A 24,528-nucleotide genomic window follows, 5' to 3' on the forward strand; every position below is an offset into this window, starting at 1 on the left:
CAAAGAAAGAGGGATGTTGTTATTATGTTTAGGGAACAATGGCAAGTTAATTTATCCTAGTGGTAACACTGATCATATTCTATGATTGTATCAATGACATGTATTGCGCAGCCGCATATAGTCTTGTCTTGTCTATGAGTAGTACGTCATAAGTTGAAAAAAAAAAAAAACTTGGAAGCCGTTGTTCTCCTGTTCTGTTTAAGAATAAAACTTATATTATAAAAGTGTTAAAACAGTTATTCGATCCACTAAACCCACGTTTAAAAACAGGTTATGTGCCCAGTCGTGCAACTGGAATAAAAACAATTTAACGATACGTTTTTCGAGTGTGTGAAAAGTAAAATCGAAAAAACCACGTGTGGTGTAAAATGGCAGATAACACGACCACGACGACATTAAAATTAAATGGTGATAATTGGCCCATATGGAAGTTTCAAACCAGTATTATATTAAAAGGACGAGGTCTTTTCGAGATCGCGGATGGTTCAAGAATAAAACCCAGTTCAGGAGATGAACTTAACAAATGGCTCAAGGACGACGCAAAAACTCAAGAATTGTTGGTTACACGTATGGAAGAAGGTCCTCTAACTCACTTACTGTCATGTGAATCTGCGAAAGAAATGTGGACCAAATTAAAAACGGTATATGATAAAGAATCAGTTGTAAGTGTGCATTTGCTACAACAAAGGTTTTTCATGCTCGACTTTGATTCCTCTGTGAATACATTTATATCCAAAATTGAGGAAATAAAAACCAAATTAAAGACTGCAGGTGAAGTTCTGTCAGATAAAATGATAATTACTAAAATCTTGATGACCTTGCCAGAACATTTTAAACACTTCAGATCAGCATGGGAGTCAGTTCCAGATAAAAATCAAACATTGGAAGAGTTAACCTCTAGATTATTGCTTGAAGAAGAAAGATGCAAAACAGTAGAGTCGACAACAGCACTAGTAAGCAAAACGAGTTCTCAGAATAATCCAACCAAAAAATGCTACATCTGTGCAAAAGCTGGTCACATAGCAAAGAACTGTTACTTTCGAACTAAGAACTCTAAGAATGATAAGGCTGATAAAACAAATAAATTTTGCAGTTACTGCCGAAAACAAGGACATCTAGTTCAGACTTGTTGGATCAAGAAGAAAAAGGAAGAACCGTCGAATAAGAATCCTGTCAAAGAAGAAGTGGAACACAACGCTTTTATGGTATATTCAGATGGTGTAAAATCAGGTGATTGGTACCTTGACTCGGGAGCCACTGAACATATGACATGGGATAGAAGCTTGTTCGAGAAAATGTTCGAGGATCGAACCCCTAGGATGGTGCAAGTTGGAAATGGGCAAACATTGGAGGTAAGAGGATATGGAAATATTAAAATGTGGTCCTATAATGGAAGAAAATTCATTGAAACGTCATTATCGAATGTTTTGTATATACCTGACCTAAAATTTAATTTATTCTCGGCTGGATGTGCTCTTGATAAGGGATATTTCATGTCATCTGATAATTCATCATGTAAGTTTTTTGATAAATATGGAAATATTAGAGCCCAGGCACTAAGACAGAATAAATTATATAAAATGCAGTTCAAGAAGGAAATGTATGAAAACAAAATAGAAAATGAATTAACTAATAATATTTCTGAATGTATGACAGTTAAAAATATAGAAAATTTAGAGACTTGGCATCACAGATTAGCACATCAAAATATTAAGTACATCAAAGATTTCCTTAAAAAAATGAATGTTGAGTATATAAACAATGAATTTATTTGTGAATACTGTTTATCGGGCAAACAACATAAATTAAAATTTCAACATAGTGAATCACGAGCTACTGTACCTTTAGAGCTAGTTCATGCAGATGTGTGTGGTCCTATGGAAACACCTTCGTTAGGAGGAGCTCGATATTTTTTATTATTTAAAGATGACTACACCTCATATAGACATGTTTATTTCCTAAAGCAGAAATCTGAAGTAGCAAAAGCAATTGAAAATTATATATCTATGGCAGAAAGGCAAACTGGTGCAAAGATGAAAGTTTTGAGGACAGACAATGGTTTAGAATTTGTGAACAAACAGGTAACGGAAAGTCTGCAAAGCAGAGGTATATGCCACCAACGCACAGTGGTATATACTCCCCAACAAAATGGAAGGGCGGAACGAGAAAACCGAACATTGGTTGAAGCAGCCAGGACAATGTTACATAGCAATAAAAATTTGACAAAAATGTTTTGGGCAGAAGCAATAAATACCGCTACATATGTTCTGAATCGCTCTGGTCCAAGCATTGTTCAGTTTAAAACTCCTTTTGAATTATGGAATCAAAAGGAATATAAGATGGAAAATTTTAATATTTTTGGAAGTAGAGTTTCAGTACTAGTACCTAAGGAAAATAGATTGAAGTGGGACACAAAAAATGAACAAGGATACTTCCTTGGTTATGGAGAAGACACAAAGGGACTTAGAGTGTATTTACCTGATAAAAACAAGGTTGTCATACAGAGGGATGTAATATTCCTACCAGAAAAAGTTCAAGAAACAAAAGGTAAAATAACTGAATTCTGTAATATTGAAGAAAATCAAGACTTGGAGTTAGAAGATACCCAAATTGATAATATTGTACACGATGAAGAGACAATTACCGATGAAGAAGAGTTGGATCCAGAAATCAGTGAAGAAATAGTGAATGGAAGATATAACCTGAGAAGAAACTTAAGAGGAAACCCAAGGTTTGAAGATTTTGAAATGGATTTGGATAGTTTGTTGTTGACAGTTACAGAAGATGACGAACCAACATGCTATGAAGATGCTATGAAAAGCGTTGAGGCTGAGCAATGGAGGAAGGCAATGGAGGAGGAAGTAAAATCGTTGCAAGAAAATGAATCGTTTGAAGTAGTGTGTGATAGTGATGTTAAAAGGCCTGTCATAGAGTGCAAATGGGTGTATAAGAGGAAGAAAGACGAGTTCGGTAGTGTCACGAAATTCAAAGCAAGACTTGTTGCAAAAGGTTTTCAACAGACAATTCCATTAAACGGCGATATTTATAGTCCAGTAGCGAAATTAACTTCTGTAAGAATTTTCTTAGCTATATGCAATAATTTAAATTTCAGGATACATCAACTTGATGTATGTAGTGCTTTTTTAAATGGAGAAATAGATGATGATGTATATATTTTATTACCTAAAGGTTTTAATACTGACACAGGAAAATTTGCAAAGCTAAGGAAGTCCTTATATGGATTACGATCCTCACCAAAAAATTGGTATAAAAAATTTAATGATTTAATGATGACATTGAACTTTGTAAGATCTCAAAATGAATACTGTATTTACTACAAAATTTCAGGCTGTTCAAAGATTTTTGTATTGATCTATGTTGATGATCTATTAATTGCCGGATCAGATGAAAAAGAGGTTGATGATCTAAAAGTTACTTTGAATCAACATTTTAAAATGAAAGACTTAGGAGGTATCAGTTATTTTTTGGGTATGCACATCACACAAAATGTATTGAAAAATGAAATCATAATCAACCAAACTTTATATCTAAAGAAAATGTTGAAAATTTTTAAAATGGAAAACTGTAAACCTTGTAATACCCCTATGGAACCAAATTTTAGACATGATGATCTTAAACGCAAAAATTCTGAAAGTATAGAAATTGAAGAAAGATGTAGAGCAGCAATAGGTTCTATAATGTATGCCATGTTATGCTCTCGCCCAGATCTATGTATAAGCATAAGTATCCTAAGTAGATATCAATCAACTGCAAGTTCACAACTTTGGCAATCGATTAAACGAGTTTTAAGATATGTTCAAAAAACACAAAATTTAAGTTTAGTTTTTAGAAAAACTGATTTTCAGAATGAAATTGAAGGATATGCTGATGCAGATTGGGCTGGGGATAGAACAGACAGGAAATCTACGTCTGGTTATGTATTTAAAGTTTTTGGGTGCACAGTCAGTTGGTGCTCTAGAAAACAATCATCCGTAGCTCTGTCTTCAACAGAAGCGGAATATATAGCTTTAAGCTTAGCCATAAGTGAAGCTTGTTGGCTTAAGAGTTTAATTAGTGATTTAAAAATTTGTGATAGTTTAAATGTCATGATTTATGAAGATAATCAATCGGCTATCAAAGTGTGTAGGAACCCAGAGTTCCACAAGAGACTCAAACATATTGATATTCGTTATCATTTCATTCGAGACAAAATAAATGATAAAACAGTTTCACTAAAGTATATTCCAACCAAACTGCAACTCGCAGATTTGTTCACGAAACCGCTGTCTCTAAGTTCATTCAATAATTTTACAATCAACTGCAATGTATTTTAAGAAATTTTTTTGGGTAACTTACCATTGAGGGGGAGTGTTGTTATTATGTTTAGGGAACAATGGCAAGTTAATTTATCCTAGTGGTAACACTGATCATATTCTATGATTGTATCAATGACATGTATTGCGCAGCCGCATATAGTCTTGTCTTGTCTATGAGTAGTACGTCATAAGTTGAAAAAAAAAAAAAACTTGGAAGCCGTTGTTCTCCTGTTCTGTTTAAGAATAAAACTTATATTATAAAAGTGTTAAAACAGTTATTCGATCCACTAAACCCACGTTTAAAAACAAGGGAGAATAGGCATTTCGGATTATAACTACAGTTTCAGTTTTTGGGAAATATTGTACTAAAATTATTCTAGAATTATGTGGAACTCAGGATATTTAGTAAGAACTAGTAGAAGTGAGGTATATAGAGAGTTGCCAATTTTACGTTGATTTATTTTGTTTTTGAATTCCATTTTTATAAATAGTGAAGAGTTAATAAATTGTAGGTAAGGTGTAGTGTAGGCTGTTCGGGAGATAAGATCATTTTTTTTTTTTTTTTGCAATTTTTGGATGATATAAAACCGAGTTTGCTCTCAATTTCGAAATTTTGACGGGTAACGTGGGACACAGGTCCCTCAGGGAATTGAGTCGACCCTGCCCAACGTGAGATTCTAGTGGCTCCTTCTTCCAAGGAAGCCACTCTACCGGATATAGGCTCCCATTTTGGGATATGGATGTTTTATTTTTCTTTTAGAAAAAAAAAGATTTTTTTTTTTGGTTATATTCAACAGTTTATTTTGGAAATGAGTATCACATATTTGGAACGACGGCGACGATAGTAGTAAAGTGGATTTATAGTGTAACCTTCTCTTTGAGATAAGAAGTAAATGAGTATTAAATATTTTGAACAACGACAGAATAAAGTAAGGCGGATTTATAGCGTAATATTTCTATGGAATAATAAGTAAATGGATATTAAAAATTTGGAATGACGATAGAATAAAGTAAGAAGAATGAATTGATTATATTAGACTTGAGGATAATGAGACTTTTTAAAATTTTGATGAGAAATTAGAAATGAGAAATGAAAAATAATATGAGAGACATATATATATATAAAAGTAAGGGATATCGGATTTTTGATGAATATACTGGATTTGACTTGAATACTATTGATTGTGACATCGTCTTGTATGAAAAAGGATGATGGGGTTTTTTTGAACCTTTTCGACCTGAAGAAAAAGTTTCCATGCCCTGATTCTTGTGTCTTTGGTCTCGGACACAAGATGACTTAAATTGGTCTTAACCATGCTTATATTTTTCGGTTTAGAGGCAACAAATTGCTCAAAATGATAATAAAGTACGCATATACTTTGTATATGCGTACAGAAATTTTCAAATTTGGAGATTTTGAGCGCTATAGAGTGGGCATGTTCGGGCTTCGGCTGGGTGATGATAGTTGTCGTTGAGACGACATCCTCACCCCTCTTCTATTACCGATTAGTTTGTAGAAGTGGCCTTCAGCAGCCGAACGCTCTTTAAGTTTTAAGATAGTGATAAGATCACTATCAAAAATTTTATTAGATTATTGAGATGAATAGTAGAAGAGAGTAACTGTTTAAAGATTTTTAATGATTTGTTCAATGCAATAGTTTTTTTTTATTTGGAAATCAGAATAGATAATTTGAGACAATATAAAGGAGACATTCAACCCAAGGGTTTGACAGTAAAATATATAGAATTATTTTATTTTTGGTAAATTCAATGAACATTTATGGTGGTTATGTTCATATAATTAGTTGGTTTGAGTTTTTTTTTTGTTTTTGATTGATTACGAAATTTTAAGAGATATAATGATATCTAGTTAGAGCGAAATAATGCACAGATTTTTTTTTGTTTTGTAATATTTTATGGAAAATTGCAAATTCAAGAGTCTACGACCAAGGAAGGAAGTATCTTCAGGAATATGGATGGATCAAATCCTAGTTAACGGAATAACCTTACTTCCAATTATGTGTGTTGATGTCCAAAACTGAAATGCTATCATGACGTCAGACAATACAGATCAATGTGGATTATAACTGAACATTACCTGAGAAGTGACGATCACCTTTTCGATAAACTGGTTAGAGAGTTGATCAATCAATGGGCTTTAGATAAAGAGGAGCTTTAGAGAAAAGCTGAGAAGAAGACGAGGAAGAAGATATGTTGACTGAAGAAGATTATATTATGGAGGAAGAAGAAGATGGGATTACGATGAAACTGAGGATGAAGAAGATGCTCAGAGAATCCTGAATCTTGAAACCAAGATGTAATGGTTGAAGAATGCTAGTGGTTTAGCAGTACAGTAGACGTCGTTGGACGACGAGTATGTTTAATTTGGGAGAAATGGCTCCCTCACCGATAGTCGAGTATTCATGAATGGACTTCAATGGTATTCAACGTTGTATTTCGCATGATTAAATATGGCCTTGGAATTGTATGACCGACAGTCCTTATTTGAAAGTTTGTATGGAAAAATAAAGCTAGCCAGTCTATGAAGTATAAGTCCTATGAGAGAAATGAATCGTCATCAAGCAGAAGAAGAGCAGATCACCAGAACTTTGATGGATGTCGAAGTAAAAGGTTATTTCCGTGACGAAGATGAGATCCAAAGAAGAAATATAGTACCCTTCCACCAGACAATCCTATGAAGCAGTATAATGGAAGCAGAAAGTGCCGCGATAGTGAAATTTTGAAATCCCGAAAAGTGAACAAACTCCATGCTGGAGTTAGTGAAGTGCATAGGAGGAAAATATTTTGAATTGATTTGATTGTTTTGATTTTTTTTGTTTTATTACATATTAGGATTTGGATTTTATCTTTTTCATTTTATTTGAGTAAATAATATTTGATATGAATTATTGAATAATGCCGGAAAACATACCACCATAGACTTTAAGACCATAGAGTAGGTAGAAATGAGATAGTTTTTTTTTAAGGTTAGCTTTTGAAAAGTTTGGTTAATAGGTTTTTGTTTTATTTTGTATCTATTAGTAAGCAGTTTGGTATTGGATAATGATGAGTTTTTAGTTTAAGAATGAAAAATTTAAATTACTTTGAGCCAGTATCATTTTGATATAGGAGTTACAGTTATTGTGATTATTGGAGAGGAAGGACTATTAAATTGATAAGGATGAAAGTGAGGGAAAAGTTATGGCATCCGATGCCACAACTTTTTCGGATAAGGGTGTGATGTAGTAAAGCGGATATTTGAAAATTATCGAAATTATTAGAAATTATTATGCAGAGAGAATATACGTTAGATTCAAAAAAGTGATCGCGACTTGTTTAGACTGATCTTATCTTAGCATAAGGATGTTTTATTTTCCAATCAATGCTTTTCTTAGTAACCGTCTCACGGCGTTGGTGAAATCGATATATTTTTTACGGATAAGAAAAATAATAATAATCTTGACTTATCTGAGTTCGATACATGCGAAAAAACCGTCAGGGTCTTTCCCAGATGACGCAGCAAAAAGGTCTTAGGCGGAGTTGAAGTATGTTTCTTGCTGAGATCGACAGAAAAATTTAGTTTGAAGTAGAGGTAAGGACTCTTATTGAAAAAAGATGAAAAATGTTCTAACCAATGATCTAATTGACATGGTATCATGAGGAGTAGTTAGGGCGGTCTTGGAGAAGTATGATGTTAGGATTTTTTTGTGGAGGTCGAAAGAGTTAGAGTATCGCTTAGGGTCTCTTATTGAGAAAGGTTGAGAATTAGAACGTCGGTCGCGAAACCGGACTTAGAGCAAAACAATTCCTTTTCAATATCAGAGTAATAAATTTAGTAGATGATAGACAGTTGAATGAATTTCAAGTTTTTTGGAAGAAGGAATTGTTTTGGCTCTGAGAAAGGAAGTTAAGTATCGCTTAGGGTCTCTTAGTAAGAACGGTTAAATTAGGTCAGGAGTAGAAAACTAGGAATTTTTGGGATAAAGTTAGAATTTGTTTTTTTAGAATCTCTTTGGAATAAATTAGGTCAGATCGGAGTTCGCGGATCGGGAGTGAAGTTTTATATAAGAAATTACACGTTTTTCGAGTGAGCAGTTTGTGAAAAATTAAAACTAGGTTTAGGTAGGGTCTAAAATACTTACCTAGCATCGCGGGATAAGGGCAAGTCTTTTGGTTAATTAATTTCATTTTATTTGTTGATGTTTGAATGTTTTTTTTTTCAATGAAAATAAGTATTTGAGTAGTCCTGAATCTCCCAAATTCAAAGTTGGTACATTGTTTCGTTTGTTTGAATAACAGATTATTTGAGATAATTTTTTTGTTTTTTTTTATAAAATTTTGGCCGTTGAGTCAACATTTCAAGGGATATTGTAACTTTGGTTATTTTTTTATTTTTCTTTATTATATTTAATTTAAAATTTAAATCGATTTTCATTGACCCAATAAATTAATCCAGTCCCAAGAGAAGAAAATTCAACTAATAAGACCTGTCCATTGAAGCGACAGGCCGGACTTACGTATAAAATCTTTGGTAAACTTACATAATTATTAATTCTCCGAGACCTCTGGAAAGCCGCTCTTCCAGGGGTTAAAAGAACATCCCAACCGGAGATAAGTGAACGGGGGTCAACATTCTCTGACCAACCCGTTCATGACAACTTATGACATAATAAATGCTGACTTGAATGCTCTTGCAGAGACCTCTAAAAAACACCAACTTTTGCTCAACCCTAAAAACACAAAGGTTCTCATATTTGGAAAAAACAAGGAGCAAGTTTCTGCCAATTTAGAGATCAGATTGAAAAATGAAATTCTTCCGAGCGTGAAGTCGGCCACCAATCTGGGTGTTGTAATAGATACGGAATTGAGATTCAGTGATCATGTTTCATCGTTTACACACAAAGCCTTTGCGAGTTTGAGGATGCTTTATCCTCACAGGCATTCCCTTACAACTAAACTCAAGATATTGCTGGCGGATTCTTTAGTTTTGAGTCATTTTAACTATTGTGACGTAGTATACGGTCCATGTCTTACAAGAGTAGATAGGATTAGGATTCAGCGGGTTCAGAGATCTTGCCTTCGATTTATTTATGGAATACGTAAATATGATCCAGTAATCCATAAACTGAAGTGTTGCAATTGGTTGGATATGGATAGAAGACGAGAACTTCATTCGGCTGTGTTGTTTCATTCCATCATAGTTCACCAGAGTCCACCTTACCTATACAATAAAATACGTTTTCGATCTGATGTACATAATCTCAATTTGAGGCATAGGGGACTGATTTCACCACCTGCTCATTCAACAGCGTTGTTCACTAGATCTTTTTCTCACCAAGTTTACGCTTTTTACAATCAGATACGGAATGACTTCAAGGGTCTCGGTCTAGCCAAGTTCAGATACAGGATGAAGCTATTGCTTCTTGGACGATTAGTGTGAGGTACAAGCGGTATGATTGAATGTTTTCATCTTTTTTTTCAATTAGTGCTTGGAATTATGGGGGAACTTTTTTTTTTCATGTTACTAGTGGAACAAACAGTTTGTGTGAATTTGGAGCTTAATTTCATATCAGTTTTTACTGCCTTAAGCTCCGGTTTGCAGACGTTATTTTTGTTTCTTGAACATTTATCTGTTATGTCATACTTCTGCAAATAAAGAAATTTATTATTATTATTATTATATTCACGATGAATCACGGGCGTAGCCAGGGGGGGCTTTTGGGGGTTCAAACGCCCCCCGAAATGTTTAAGATGTCAAAATTTATTAAAACGAAACATGAAGTTAACAGGAATATATATTCGTAAGTAGATGAAGGGGTTTTTTTAGAGCTATAGAACCTTAAAGTTCAATAAAACAACGATGGATTATTCGATTGACATGAATTTTATTTATCCGCAAGATAATCTTGTGGCATTACATTTTAAATATGATTTCTGGCATATGACCGCCACGGCTGGCTCGGATGTAGTCCAATCTGGACGTCCAATTTTCGATGACTTTTTCCAACATTTGTGGCCGTATATCGGCAATAACACGGCGAATTTTGTCTTCCACATGGTCAAGGGTTTGTGGCTTATCCGCATAGACCAATGACTTTACATAGCCCCAAAGAAAGTATTAAGTTATTAATGTTCTAAGGTGCGTGCAGTGTAAGATGCGAACGGTTGATAGATCACGTGACCACGGTGCAAAAGGTGCGTGCGTGTTTTGCCGAACGATGACGGAGCTCACGGAGGTGGTATCGAAGAATTTTTGAATGCGTTTTGTTGAAGAACAAAGACAATTTCGTCGATTGAAATTATTGAAGACGGTCAGACCAGATCTAATTTTTCTCTCCGTGATATCAGGATGTATTCTACATGATTTGTTCGTCTTGAAAGAAGATAATTCTTGATGAACCACTTATTGAAAAAGTTGGAAATTTTGTAGTGATCGAAAATATGCATAATGAATCAGGGAACTAATTAGAAGAGTGTAAAAGGAATTTAATAATGTATTCTTTGAACATGGATTAAATATTTATTCGCTGAGATAAAATTATGTACTTTGTAAAATAAACTTTTATTTTTGATAATAATATTCGTTTCCTAATTGCCCTCAACATATATGTACAAACATAAGAAAAAACTTCAAATAGATTTTGCATAATAAGCTTATAATTAATAATTTTTGTTTTTCCAAAATTCTCAGATTCGTGTATGATGCTCAAAGACAATCAATGCATGTACCTATTTTCAAACCACTTCTTAATTTCTAATGTTTAGGTTCAAAGCTTTATACGATCTACCGGATTTCAAGAGAAATTTAATATAATCAAAAAAGGCATCAATTGTAATATTACTAATATTAGGTCAGTCTCCTCTATAAAAATAAATTTATTTCCTATTGTGAAGCCTCCAATTTTCATATGTATTGTCCTAACTCCTGAATATAAAACTTATTTTTCGGCAACCATCCGGGAAGTGAGCACTTCCCGGACGCTTTTTCTCTGAGAAAGTAGCATTTCCCGGCCTAGTCCGGAAAGTACGTACTTCCCGGACTAGGCCGGAAGAGAATCATAGAATCCATAGCAACCGAGATAACGGCTGACAGTTCATATGAAATTTGTTGTCAAAAATTTGCATGTTTTTTATCGCAATCGCAATAAAATATGGAAAGCAGCAGCGATAGTGTTATTTTACATGGTTGCCGAAAAAATATTGTACGCAACACGCCCGAAAATGGTTTTTTTGGACTCACAGACTTCCAGACTGGAATTTTGTCTATTCGTCCAAAAAAACCCTATTTTCCGGACTTGTTACGTAAGTTACTATTTTCGGCAACCGTCCGGGAAGTGCTCACTTCCCGGACGCTTTTTCTCTGAGAAAGTAGCATCATAGAATCCATAGCAACCGAGATAACGGCTGACAGTTCATATGAAATTAGTTGTCAATAATTTGCATGTTTTTTATCGCAATAAAATATGGAAAGCAGCAGCGATAGTGTTATTTTACATGGTTGCCGAAAAAATATTGTACGCAACACGCCCGAAAATGGTTTTTTTGGACTCACAGACTTCCAGGACTCGCTTACGCTCGTCCTGGAATTTTGTCTATTCGTCCAAAAAAACCCTATTTTCCGGACTTGTTACGCAAATTACTATTCTCTATTTCAGTATCGTAATGAGATCATTACAGTTCTAGAAACAGTGGTGTAATGAACTCATTACAGCATCGTTATCAAGTTATATTTTTCGTTTTGTGGTTGTCTCTACTGCCTTCCAATCCTATCAAATTTCAACACACGTCAATAATTGTCAAGATAATGTATAATTTGGATATAGTGAAATGATTTGCAGCATTATTCGCAATTTCTCTCAATTCAGGTGGTGTTAAATCGATTTCGTCACACATAATTCATGAATTTAATGCGTAATTTTAAATTATTTGAAAATTCAAAACGTACGATTCAAATTCCGTAATCTGTCAATTTTCGTAACTGTCACCAACTGCCAAGTTACAATACAAAAGTCACTAGGATGTATAATTTTAATTTTTCATTGAATTTCGACAATATTTCACAAAGCTTGACTGAAATAGAGAAAATATCGTCTAATACTCGTTGCAGAAGGCAAAACCAACACTCTTGCGTTCGCATTCGTGTTGGAATAGGAGCCCATTCTGCAACTTGTTTTAGAATATACTATTGTGTTCAATATATTGTGTTCAATATATTGTGTTCAATATACCTAATCTCTCGAAATAAAAAATTCCCATCACACAGAATTTGGCATACTTTTTTTCTTCATTTTTATGTTAATATTATTTTAATCGATGGTCCACAGTTCGCACCCTTTTCTCCGTCTACCTAGGCGGTGCGAAAGGTTAAGCACCGGTGTATTCGGTTGACATTTACCGAACGCAGAAAAGTGCAGACGGTGAAAGGTGTGATTTGCCGAACACTTAGGAAGTTTACGGTGCGAACGGTGTGGTACACACCGTTCGCAATTCTACTAAAACAGCCTGCTTTGAAGAAAGTTGTTCTCTTTACTACTTGATTTAGTTGAACACGAAAGAATAAATAGTCTTTCAAATATTTCATTTCAACAGATGTGGATAATTTGCAAGAAAACGCTTGTTGTCCAAAAAATTTTATTATTTTAACACCCAAAAGGGTCTTTATTGCTTTTATTGAAGAAAGTTGTTCTCTTTATATACTACTTGAACAAGTTGAACAGGAAAGAATAAATAGTCTTTCAAATATTTCATTTCAACAGATGTGGATAATTTGCAAGAAAACGCTTGTTATCCAAAAAATTTTATTATTTTAACACCCAAAAGGGTCTTTTATTGCTTCCTGACGGCAGCCTTCGATGCATTCAGACGGTCTCATCTCATCTCATTTTGTTTTTTTTTTAAGCATTTTTTTCATAGTCACGTTACTGGTAAAACGGTTTGTCGTTGATCTAAAACCGTAAAGTTCGCGCGGAGCTGAATTAAGGTAGATCGAGCTCAAAAAAGGTAGATAGGTAGATTAGTTCGAATTTAGGTAGATCTACCTACTACCTAAATTTAGGTAGGGTTGGCAGCACAGGGTGTGGAATATACCGAACGCAGTAAATATATACCGAACGCAGTAACAGTATCTTTTCTGTGATGTGAACATAGACATTTTTCATATTTAACATTTGACAACTGTTTGTTTTCGCATTCTCTGATTGACATGGCAAAAAGGAATTGAACGATATCTCTAGTTTAAATATCCAATTCCGAATAATCCAAACAAGGGGGCGATTGTGAATTTTATTTTATTTTGAAATCAATTTAGAACTATGAGTAGTATGCTAAAAACTCCTACTACAATATTCAAGAAAATCCTACAACGAACATTAGAGGTATGTTAATAAAATCTCAAATGAGTTACATTACATAACATTTCTTTCGGTATTTTGTATTAATTGGTGTATAATGGTTGAAGATTAATATTCATTGAAAGGTAATAATTATATAGACAAGTGAATTTAAAACACAATTCATGAATAAAAAATTTCTTCAATTGGAAAATTGTAGGTTACCTACCTACATAACATTCTCTTATTATTTCAAGAATACGATATTAATCGGTCATGAGTGAAGCTGATCTGTTAAATTCATTGAGATGGAAAAATGGGAATTTAAATGATTTAATAATTTCATGATTCAAATTAGCACCTTTAAAACATAACTTGAATTGTGTAATATTTGACAATCAGAATAAATGAAATGGTCAAGAATTTAGAATGTTATGAAAAGTCAATGTTAAAAAAGTTTATTCATTTTATTAGGGGGAAAATTGAATATTTTGATATGATGACGAATATTCAAAAATTAATGATTCTGAACTGGTGATGAATTTATGGATAATTGTTTTCAGTAATACTTCGCCAATCAATTTCGTTTGATCCTTATGGTTTACTACTTACAATGATGAATCATATTTTGGGTGAAAAATTTCAAACCCTCAAACTTACTGTTTACCCATGAGATTTCCTGAAGATTAATTAAATATGGTACAAAATCAATTGCTATTATGCATTGAATATTATGATTATGTATTTAGTTTGTTTAGGATCTAGTATATACATTTGAAAAGTTAAAAATGTAAGTAATCAAATGACTCGCGAAAGAGCATATTCAAATCATAAACACAGAATATCAATTTGTCTGATTACCCTGGTATATTCCTTCTATAAATTCTACAGATCACAACCAGAAGCTTTTTTTTGACATCATAAAATTTTTAAGATGATCTGGTTTTGAGATAAGTATTCCCAAATTTGTGGTTTATGATCGAAGGCTGTCTGATTACTCTTTCTGAGGATTCTTCAATGAATCGTGCTTCTGCTATTACTTCTCAATCATAAATTGAAGATTTTGTTTGAAAAAATTTCACCTAAATATTTTATCATATTGATGCTTAAACTAGACATTTTAAGAATGCAAGATTTCATGAAAATTGATCAGTTATAGAAATATATTGGAACATCAGTCTGATAGAAATCTAGGTTTAGGGTTAACCGATTTCGCTCTTTTTAGAGCTCCTCAGTATCACATAAATCAACTAATGGTGATAGGGGGTATTTCTTTAGAAGCCAGCCATCAACTATTGAATATGCTGATGTGTGCCACAATGAATCATTTCCATCTGTGGGAGACGGTTAATTTAATAGTAACGTAAACAATAAGATAATAAAAAACACTGCAAACTATGATTTATTATTTCCATTTTAACGTGAACTATCTCGATCTCGCGAAGAAAAATGAAAATGCTATCAGAGAGACTTTGCGATAATAAATATTTTCCTAGTAATAAATATTTTCAATTTCATGATTGTGTTGTATTAAGGAATGGATTTTTAGAATTTTGTATCCTTGATATTCTCCTTCGAAATCAATTGATCGAATTCGCGAGCTAGGAAGATCAATGCGGTGTAGCAACCGATTTTTGTAGCAAATTTCATACAAATAGTACTTATAGTTTTCAAGAAAAGCTCTGAATAACATAAACTGAAAATTTCAACGAGGTAAAATTGTTCTATCCTTGAACGATTCCCAAATTCACTAATGAAAATATTGAAGCAAAATAGGAAAAGCTACTGATTTCGATAGTTTGCTCGAATTGTCTACTATTCTGATCGACACAAAATTGTTTCTTAAGCTTAAAATACTTATTTCATATTTACTTTCTGATCATTTGGATCTGGCGACTGTTTTTGAAATTAATTGCTTTATATTCTAAATTGAATGTTGCGATATAAAAGCGCATATAGGCAGAGAAAACCAACCAACTGATGTTTCAATTAGTTGAACATATTGAAACAATCGAAACTTTACATTTTAATTCACGTGATTTGGCTTCCTTTATCAGAGGTTGTTATTCAAGCATCTTTATTTTCTCCCTAGTGGTCACCTGATATGAGGCTCAATCTTAATCTCTCTAATGTTGGAGCCAATATTGCAAAACCAATCAAGGGCGTATCTATGTATTTTATTAGATCAATGGGTACAACAGACCTAGCATTGCTTAACGCATATTATTGTTCAACAGCATTATATTTCATTTTGAAAGTTTAACAAAATGCAAGGTAAAGAGTCTCATAGTCATTTGATGCAATAAGCTCCTGTGATAACTGAAATAAAAAATTCGAAAATACAGACAGGCTCAAAAATTGATATCACTTTTAACGGAAAGACTCCTTAGAGGAATAGGAACATAAATCAATCAGATCAAAGCAGATATCAATGTTGATTATATTGATATTAATTTTTTACTACAATAGTAATTTACGTAACAAGTCCGGAAAATAGGGTTTTTTTGGACGAATAGACAAAATTCCAGGACTCGCTTACGCTCGTCCTGGAAGTCTGTGAGTCCAAAAAAAAACATTTTCGGGCGTGTTGCGTACAATATTTTTTCGGCAACCATGTGAAATAACACTATCGCTGCTGCTTTCCATATTTTATTGCGATTGTGATAAAAAGACTTGCAAATTTTTGACAACTAATTTCATATGAACTGTCAGCCGTTATCTCGGTTGCTATGGATTCTATGATTCTTTTCCGGACTAGCCCGGGAAGTACGTACTTTCCGGACTAGGCCGGGAAATGCTACTTTCTCGGAGAAAAAGCGTCCGGGAAGTGAGCACTTCCCGGACGGTTGCCGAAAAAAATATATTTTTGCAGTTTACAATTTTGGACAAAAAGTTTAATTTTTTTTGGAAATTCGATCAGACAGTAATGAAGATGAAAAAATCTTCATTCTTTGGGCATCATAATTTTGAAGGATGTACTATCATTCAAAATTTCTTTTTCAGAAATTTTCGACTGATAACTTTGTGAAAAAACATTATTTCCTGTCAAAACTTTTAAACGACAAGACCTTAACATTTTATATTTAGTATAACCATAAGGCATGTTTTTAGTATCGTGATTATGACCTTCCAAGTTTCCGAAATATTTTTTCTCTATTTCAGTATTGTAATGACTTCATTAAAGTTCTAAAAACAATGCTGTAATGAACTCATTACACCATCATTTTCAGTTATATTTTTCGTTGTCTATACTGTCTTCCATTAATTTTCAACAAACGTCAATAATTGTCAATATAATATAATTTGGATGTAGTGAAATGATTTGCAACAATATTCGCAATTTTTCTTAATTCCTGTGGTGATAAATCGATTTCGTCAACATAATTAACGAATTTAATGCGTAATTCTAAATTTTTTCAAAATTCGAAACGTACGATTCATATTCAAATTGCGTAATCTGTCAGTTTTCGTAACAGTCACACCAACTGCCAAGGTACAATACAAAAGTCACTAGGATATATAATCTGAATTTTTCATTGAATTTCGACAATATTTCATAAAATTTGATGAAGAAAATATCGTCTAATACTCGTTGCAGAAGGCAATTCCAACACTCATGCGTTCGTCGCTCGTTTTCGAATTTCGCATTCGTGTTGGAATAGGAGCCCATTCTGCAACTTGTTTTATAATATACTATTTTTATTTGATTAGTTGATTACAGAATTCATCATATAGAAACCGATTACCACATTCAACTAGCTTCTATAGTTTCCGAGAGAAGCTCTGGTCGGCCGTCGAACGGATTTTTCCATTCGATATTTTGTTTCTGTAACATAACCTACATGTGAAATTTTCAGTGGGGGTTGAAATTTTTTTTCTCCAATGATTCCATTATTGGAAGTAATGGAACACTGAGACACTGATGACAACTTACATGTCGAAATGTGCGTTAAACGCTAATTTAAAAAAAAGATAAACAGGACTGTGGTTACTTCAGATTTCAAATTTAGTACCGAGCCCACAAATAACTTGAATTATTTCATATTCTATAATATGTATTTAATTTATGTTTATTCTTAAAAAAAATGAGAAAAATAATAGTAAATTGTTTAATTTCAGACAGAAAAAACAAAGTTATGCCGTCAGCTTCATCAAAATGTTAACAAAGGTAGTGCAAAGTTGAGCACTGAATGTGGAGGTTCATCGTATCCAGTATATGACCACAAGTATGATGCTGTTGTTGTGGGAGCTGGAGGAGCTGGTTTGCGAGCTGCCTTCGGTCTTGTGGCTCAGGGTTTTAAAACGGCAGTGGTAACTAAACTATTCCCTACTAGATCTCACACAATTGCTGCCCAAGGTGGAATAAATGCTGCCCTTGGTGAGGAAATAATTGAGTAATTTTAGAATTAAAAAAATTTGTTGTGTGTCAGACCATATAAGGGGGGATGTTTTAGTGATTATATACATAGGTTCACAACACAATTTTTCAAACAAAATGATGCTAAACCACACAGGTTTTCCGATATTTCACCCATTATTGGACATTATAGAAAAAAGATTACTCCGCATTGGATGACATAAACACTCACGAACTATAAACTGCAAATGAGTGTAAAAATAAAATTAATTATAATTTCCAATACATATATTTCAAAAACAACAAGAGATTTGCTTTCTAAGTTTGGTGAGCTATATCTAGGAATGAAGAAATTTTCAAATTATAATTTATGCAGTGCGCCTGTGCATAATATTATTTTTGGCCAAAAAACGAATCATTTAAGTTTTTTCGAATTAAAAAATATTTGCATAAAAGGAAAATATTTGAAACATATGTAAAAAATTACCTTCATTCATATAATTGCATGCCACAAGTCATTTTTTATTTGAAATCCCAATATTTCAGAAACTAAGTAGTGATTTGTATTGAAAGTGTGTGATGATATGATATATAATTTTCAAGCAATTAATCATTTGAAATGAAGACTCTATATAAGCTACATAGATATAGAAATTAACATGGATGTCATAGAAAACCAATAAGTATGTGGAAATAATAATTTGCAGTACTATTTTTCATTAAATTACTATTCCGAAAACTAGTTTGAGTAAACTAAGAAATTATACAGGGTGAGTCGGGAGAAACGGGCCAAACTCCACGAGCATATTGCACACATGAAAATAATTCAAAAAAATTCATATGTTCTTATACGATTCTCATTTGATTTTGAGATACAATGTGTTAAAGTTAGAATTGTTTTCAAGTTTTTCTCTTATAGTATCTATACTTCACAAGATATTCAACTGAAATTTGGCATGAATATTATCATCGATAGTTCACACCATGTGGCATACCAATTTCGATACCAAATCCACAGATATTTTTTCTGGGAAACTGTCCACTGATTTCCTCCATACATTTTTTTTTGGTGAGCTATTGTTAATTTGATGAAATGTAGGAACGTTGTAAATGTGAAAATAATTCAAAGAAACTCAAATGTTCTTATCCGATTCTCATTTCTTTTCGAGATATAGCATAATTAAAATTCTAACCTAATACACTGTATCTCGAGAACAAATGATAATCGTATAAGCACATATGATTTTTTTTAATTATTCTCACATGTCCTGGAGTTTGGCCCATTTCTTCAGACTGACCCTGTATATTTCAAAACATTTTGTTGCTTTATTTCCGCAGTAATTTCTTTATGCCTAATTATTTTCATATACCCACCTAGTTTTGATAGATGCTTATTTTTACCGAATTTGTTGTCTCCGATTAACTCGATATTTCTTATATTATTAGGTAACATGGAGGAAGATAACTGGCTTTGGCACATGTACGATACAGTAAAAGGTTCTGATTGGCTTGGAGACCAAGATGCTATACATTATATGGCAAAAGAAGCGCCAAAAGCAGTTATTGAATTAGAAAATTATGGTTAGTTTTTCAATCATATTTTTTCATACAAAACTAAAAATTTTAATTTTTAAGGTATGCCTTTTTCTCGTACTAAAGATGGAAAAATATATCAAAGAGCATTTGGTGGTCAATCTTTGAAATTTGGAAAAGGAGGTCAAGCACATAGGTAAGTAAATCTTGTCCAAGATACATAGCTTTTTCACCTTAGAAGAATATATTTTGTAAAGAAGTTTCCCTTAAAGAATAGTTTTTGTTGACAACTTTGAACCAATTTTGTTAAAATATCCTGTACAGGGTGGGCAAAGTTCGATATTTTAGCACTACAACTTTTGAACCAGAGGAGATAGACAAAATCTGATACCCACTTCTCGATCTCTTTTTCTGAGAAACTAACAAGGGTAGTATTCATTTTTGGCCACCTTCTTTTGTTTTCGAGTTATAAGCGAAAATTGGAAAAATGGCGATATCGAAAAACATTTATATCTCCGCTAATACTGATGATAGAGCTCTGAAATTAAAACATTATACAGGCACAGAATCCAGTGGCGTGCTCGTATTTTCAAAAGGGTTTTTAATTACGAAGCTATGACCCAAAGTTATGTTTTTTTAAATGAGAACACTAGATTTTTGTGCCTTTTCTGAAAGCTTAATTTTTCCTGATTTCAAAAATAGCAAACCTTTGTCTCACCTGGTCAATCTTTCAGTTTCTTGCGGTGTTTTTCCCGAATTACTAAAAGTTGCAATAGTAGTTCCTATCTTTAAGAGAAATGATCCACTTGAGATAATGAACTATAGACCCATCTCAATATTGAGTTCCTTTTCCAAAATTATAGAAAAGATTGTTTTTAGTAGGATGATGAAATATTTGAATAAGTACAATAGGATAGCGGATTGTCAGCATGGATTCAGGTCGGGGAGGTCCACCCAGTCGGCTGTGCTCTCGTTTGTTGAGTGTGTTTATCGCTCGCTTGATCGGGGTATGCTGGTTGTGGGACTCTTCTTCGATTTGTCCCGTGCTTTCGACTGCCTTATATTCGATTTCATTCTGAGCAAATTGTACAATATAGGATTTAGAGGCATATTTCTCAAGTGGCTTGAAAGTTATTTAGCTGATAGACTTATTAAGGTTAAGGTACAGAACTCATGCTCTCAAGAGGTGGGTACTAGTTTGGGGGTTCCTCAGGGGTCTGTGCTGGGACCATTATTATTCATGTTATTCATGAATGATTTACCCTCACATGTTGCAGTAGATTCCATTACAATTTTTGCTGACGATACCTCTATGGTCGTCACAGCGGGGACTCCTGAGGAGCTCCTAAACAAATGTAGTTTTTTTCTGGGAGAATTCAATGTATGGTGTAGGTCGAATGCACTTCTTTTTAACCTTGAAAAAACAGAGTGTATTTTCTTCAATAAGAAAAGTAATTTCAGAACAAAATTCAGTATTCCATTTGGAAAAAATGAAATCACACCCAAAAATGAAGTTAAGTTTTTGGGTGTATATTTGGATGAAGACCTGAAGTGGGAATCTCATACAAACACAGTTGCAAGAAAACTCAATTCAGCATATTATGCCATTCGTAAAATAAAAATGTTGTTACCTCTGCAGAACATTATTGAAGTTTATTACAGTCTTGTGTACAGCCATATTAATTATAATATCTTACTTTGGGGTGGTTCCTCGGCTAGCCACAGACTGCTCATTTCACAAAAACGTATAATGAGATTGATATTCAATGTGGGGCAACGTGAATCTTGTAGGCCTTTTTTTGTAAGACATGGAATTTTGACAGTGCCCAGTTTGTATATATATAGATGCCTTCAGTATGTCAGAGAAAATACAAATAAATTTGTAAGGTTGAGTAGTTTTCATAACTACCCAACTAGAAGTCAAGAGGTATTATCCATCCCTAAACATGAAACCTCTAAATATCAAAACTGTCCTTATTATCAATGTATCAAGATGTATAACAAATTACCATCTAATGTCAAAACTTTTGATAATGTTAAGTTTGGGAAAAAAATCAAGTCTGTACTCATGGAAAAAGCATACTACAGTATACAAGAGTACATGACAGATGATAATTTTTAGTATTTGTCCACTGATAAGACTTGTCCTATACATTGTAAAAAATGTCTGAAAGGATCAAATAAATTATTGTTATTGTTATTGTTATATAACATCGTATGATTCGTATCAAAATGAATAACAGAAAATGGTCAAAAACCTTTTTTTCCTTAAGAGTCTCAATATTTCTATGGTTTCAACTGTTGATGAGCCTTCCTATAACAAGAGCAGTGTCCTTCCGTCAATCTGATTATTTCCATGCTTTTCACTTATTTCTACAAAATTCGAATCTATATTTATTTTATACAAATAGTTTCGAAAAGATAAACGAACTTGGAAAAAGGTTCCTAGGTAGCTTGAACACAGTTTCAAATATTCATCTATTGAAATATCGAGAAGAGGTGACGACTGTGCATTGTGCAATTGTTGTCATTATTAGGTAAAATATTATTTCTTGTTTGTCACTTCGTAATTAAAATGTTGAGTTCAATCAGATATGCATTGTTTCCAGTGACGGCTCGTCAGGGTCGGCAGGGTCGGCCGGGCCGACCCAAAAATTATCGGGAAATAGAAAATAATTCTAGATATTCAATTCATTCAAACTCAATCGGAGTTATCGATTTCGATATCCAAATTCCCTCGGTAATGAATATTTCCACTCAGAACAGGAAAATATAACTTTAACCGGCCAATATTTTCTTTCGGACCCACCTAATATTCGATTTCCAAAGCATCCAGCGTTGTTATTTCCTTTCATAAATTGTAACAAACCACAATCGTAAATACTAAATGGTTACTTTTCGTAACATCACCCCAAACAGGTTATTCCAGAATTGTACGTAACACCGTAACATTAGGTCTGAAATGTAACACAAATGTTACAATTATACAATTGCAACCCCTGGAATGTCACTGAAAGCATCTCATCACGTTAGGTCGGCCAAGAGCCGATGGCGGAACCAGCGCTACCGAGAGCGCTACGTAAAGGAAAAGATACTACGACATACGCCCAGAATACGACCACTCAATAGAACGGCACAACAACTCGATGTAAGGTCGCTTCCCAATACACAGGGTCGGCTGGCCGGTTATCCTATTGCAGAGCGTCAAGCAGCAACTTTTCACAGTTTATTTCAAATATTTGATAAATAAATGAATGGTTAATTTATGTATTTTATTTATATTTTTATTAAATTATGAGACATTATGTCTTAATCAGAAAAGAACTTATTTATACCGTTCGATAGTAGCTATTGATTTTCAGATCATGAAAATATAATTAATATATTCAAATGAATGGTTAATTATGGGATATTACGTCTTAATCAGAAAAGAACTTATTTATGCCGTTCGATAGTAGTTAGGTATTGATTGTCTGATCATGAAAATATAATTAATATATTCCTAACTTTGAAAACATCCTGATTTCAAAAGTTCTGTAATTTCGAGGGAGAAAATTCGCGAGGAAATAAATAATTCTGAGTGCTTTTCTTGGGAAATAGACGAAACAACGGATGTTAAATATTTTTGTCAGATGTCAGTAATTTTCCGCTTCGTTCGAGAAGGTAAAATATCCGAACGATTTTGGGTTTTTTTCGATGTTAGTAAAGGTCGAACCGCGAATGATATTTTCAATACCTTGTTGGACAATTTTAAAGATTTCAATTTAGCGACTAAATTAGTAGGTCAAACATATAACGGGGCAGCTGTGATGGCGGGGGAAATTAATGGGTTACAAGCGCGAATAAAAACAATTGCTCCTCAAGCACTATTCACGCACTGTTATGCACATAAATTGAATTTAGTGTTACAAGATTCGACCAAGAAAATCAATGAGTGTCGCGTGTTTTTTTCGAATCTTTCAGGATTTTCGTCGTTTTTCACTAAAACAAGTAAACGCACTAATATTCTAGACGAAATTTGCAAAAAAAGATTACCCTCTAGCTCGGAAACTCGTTGGAATTTCAAATCTCGCGCTGTAAAAACAATATTCGATAAGAGAGAAGAATTAATTGAAGTTTTTGATCATATCAGCGACAATTTAGATGAATGGGATGATATTACAATACGTGAAGCTACCGGTCTGAAGAAAATGTTGAATGATTTCGAATTTTTGTTCATTCTCCACTCTTTTAATTTGATTTTTACATACACAGATCCCGTTTTTTCTATAATCCAGCATAAGTTATCAGATATAACATATTGCAACGCCAGAATCACTTCTTTATTATCGACTCTGAAAAAATTTCGCACAGAAGATGAGTATTTCATTCGCTTATATTCAGAAATAGAAAAACTCCCAGAAGTAATGCCACCGAGTGCTAGACGTCGAAAACGTAAAATAGATTCCGAAATTTAGCTCACGGATAATTCCTCAATGAAACGGCTTTTTTGTGGAATTCTGGATTTAATTATAACTCAAATTGAAATAAGGTTTAAAGACATTTCATCACTTCATTTTTTGGAACTAATGAATTTTAATAAATTTGATATATACGTCCGTAATTTTCCGGAGTGTGGCCGACCCACATTTCGAGGGCACGAGCCGTCACTGATTGTTTCATATGCTGTTTAAAATGGATTGGTACTTGTGCGTATTGATTCTGGAGACCTATGTAAATAATCTCCTGATACATGCATCTCATTACAACTCTTTCGATTGAAAAATTCGATCTTGTGGTTTCTCCGTTATTTCCAAATCAATTTTTAGATAAAAAATTTATAAAACATATCTAGGTTCGAATTTTGTAGAAATAAGTGAAAAGCATAGGAATAATCAGATTGACGGAAGGACACTGCTCTTGTTATAGAAAGCTCAATTTTACTGTGTTCATCAACAGTTGAAATCATAGAAATATTGAGACTCTTAGGTGAAAAGAGGTTTTTGGCCATTTT

The 24,528-nt window shown here is 33.4% G+C and overlaps 1 protein-coding gene across 2 annotated transcripts in view; it reads left to right on the forward strand.

The window, feature by feature from the left end:
• Nucleotides 1-13,466: 13,466 nt before the first annotated feature.
• The window catches only part of LOC123682754 (succinate dehydrogenase [ubiquinone] flavoprotein subunit, mitochondrial), a 49,004-nt gene continuing 37,942 nt past the window's right edge, over nucleotides 13,467-24,528 (forward strand). The window contains exons 1-4 of one of the 2 annotated variants that reach the window (XM_045621526.1): nucleotides 13,467-13,690; nucleotides 17,765-18,023; nucleotides 19,449-19,583; nucleotides 19,638-19,731. In XM_045621526.1, the coding sequence (XP_045477482.1) occupies nucleotides 13,628-13,690; nucleotides 17,765-18,023; nucleotides 19,449-19,583; nucleotides 19,638-19,731 (551 nt within the window). In that variant the 5' untranslated portion in view covers nucleotides 13,467-13,627. The remainder of the gene's footprint in view (nucleotides 13,691-17,764; nucleotides 18,024-19,448; nucleotides 19,584-19,637; nucleotides 19,732-24,528) is intronic. The other variant, XM_045621527.1, reaches the window with a different exon arrangement.

This window comes from Harmonia axyridis, chromosome 6 (genome assembly GCF_914767665.1).
Source record: "Harmonia axyridis chromosome 6, icHarAxyr1.1, whole genome shotgun sequence".
Classification (NCBI taxonomy): Eukaryota; Metazoa; Arthropoda; class Insecta; order Coleoptera; family Coccinellidae; genus Harmonia; species Harmonia axyridis.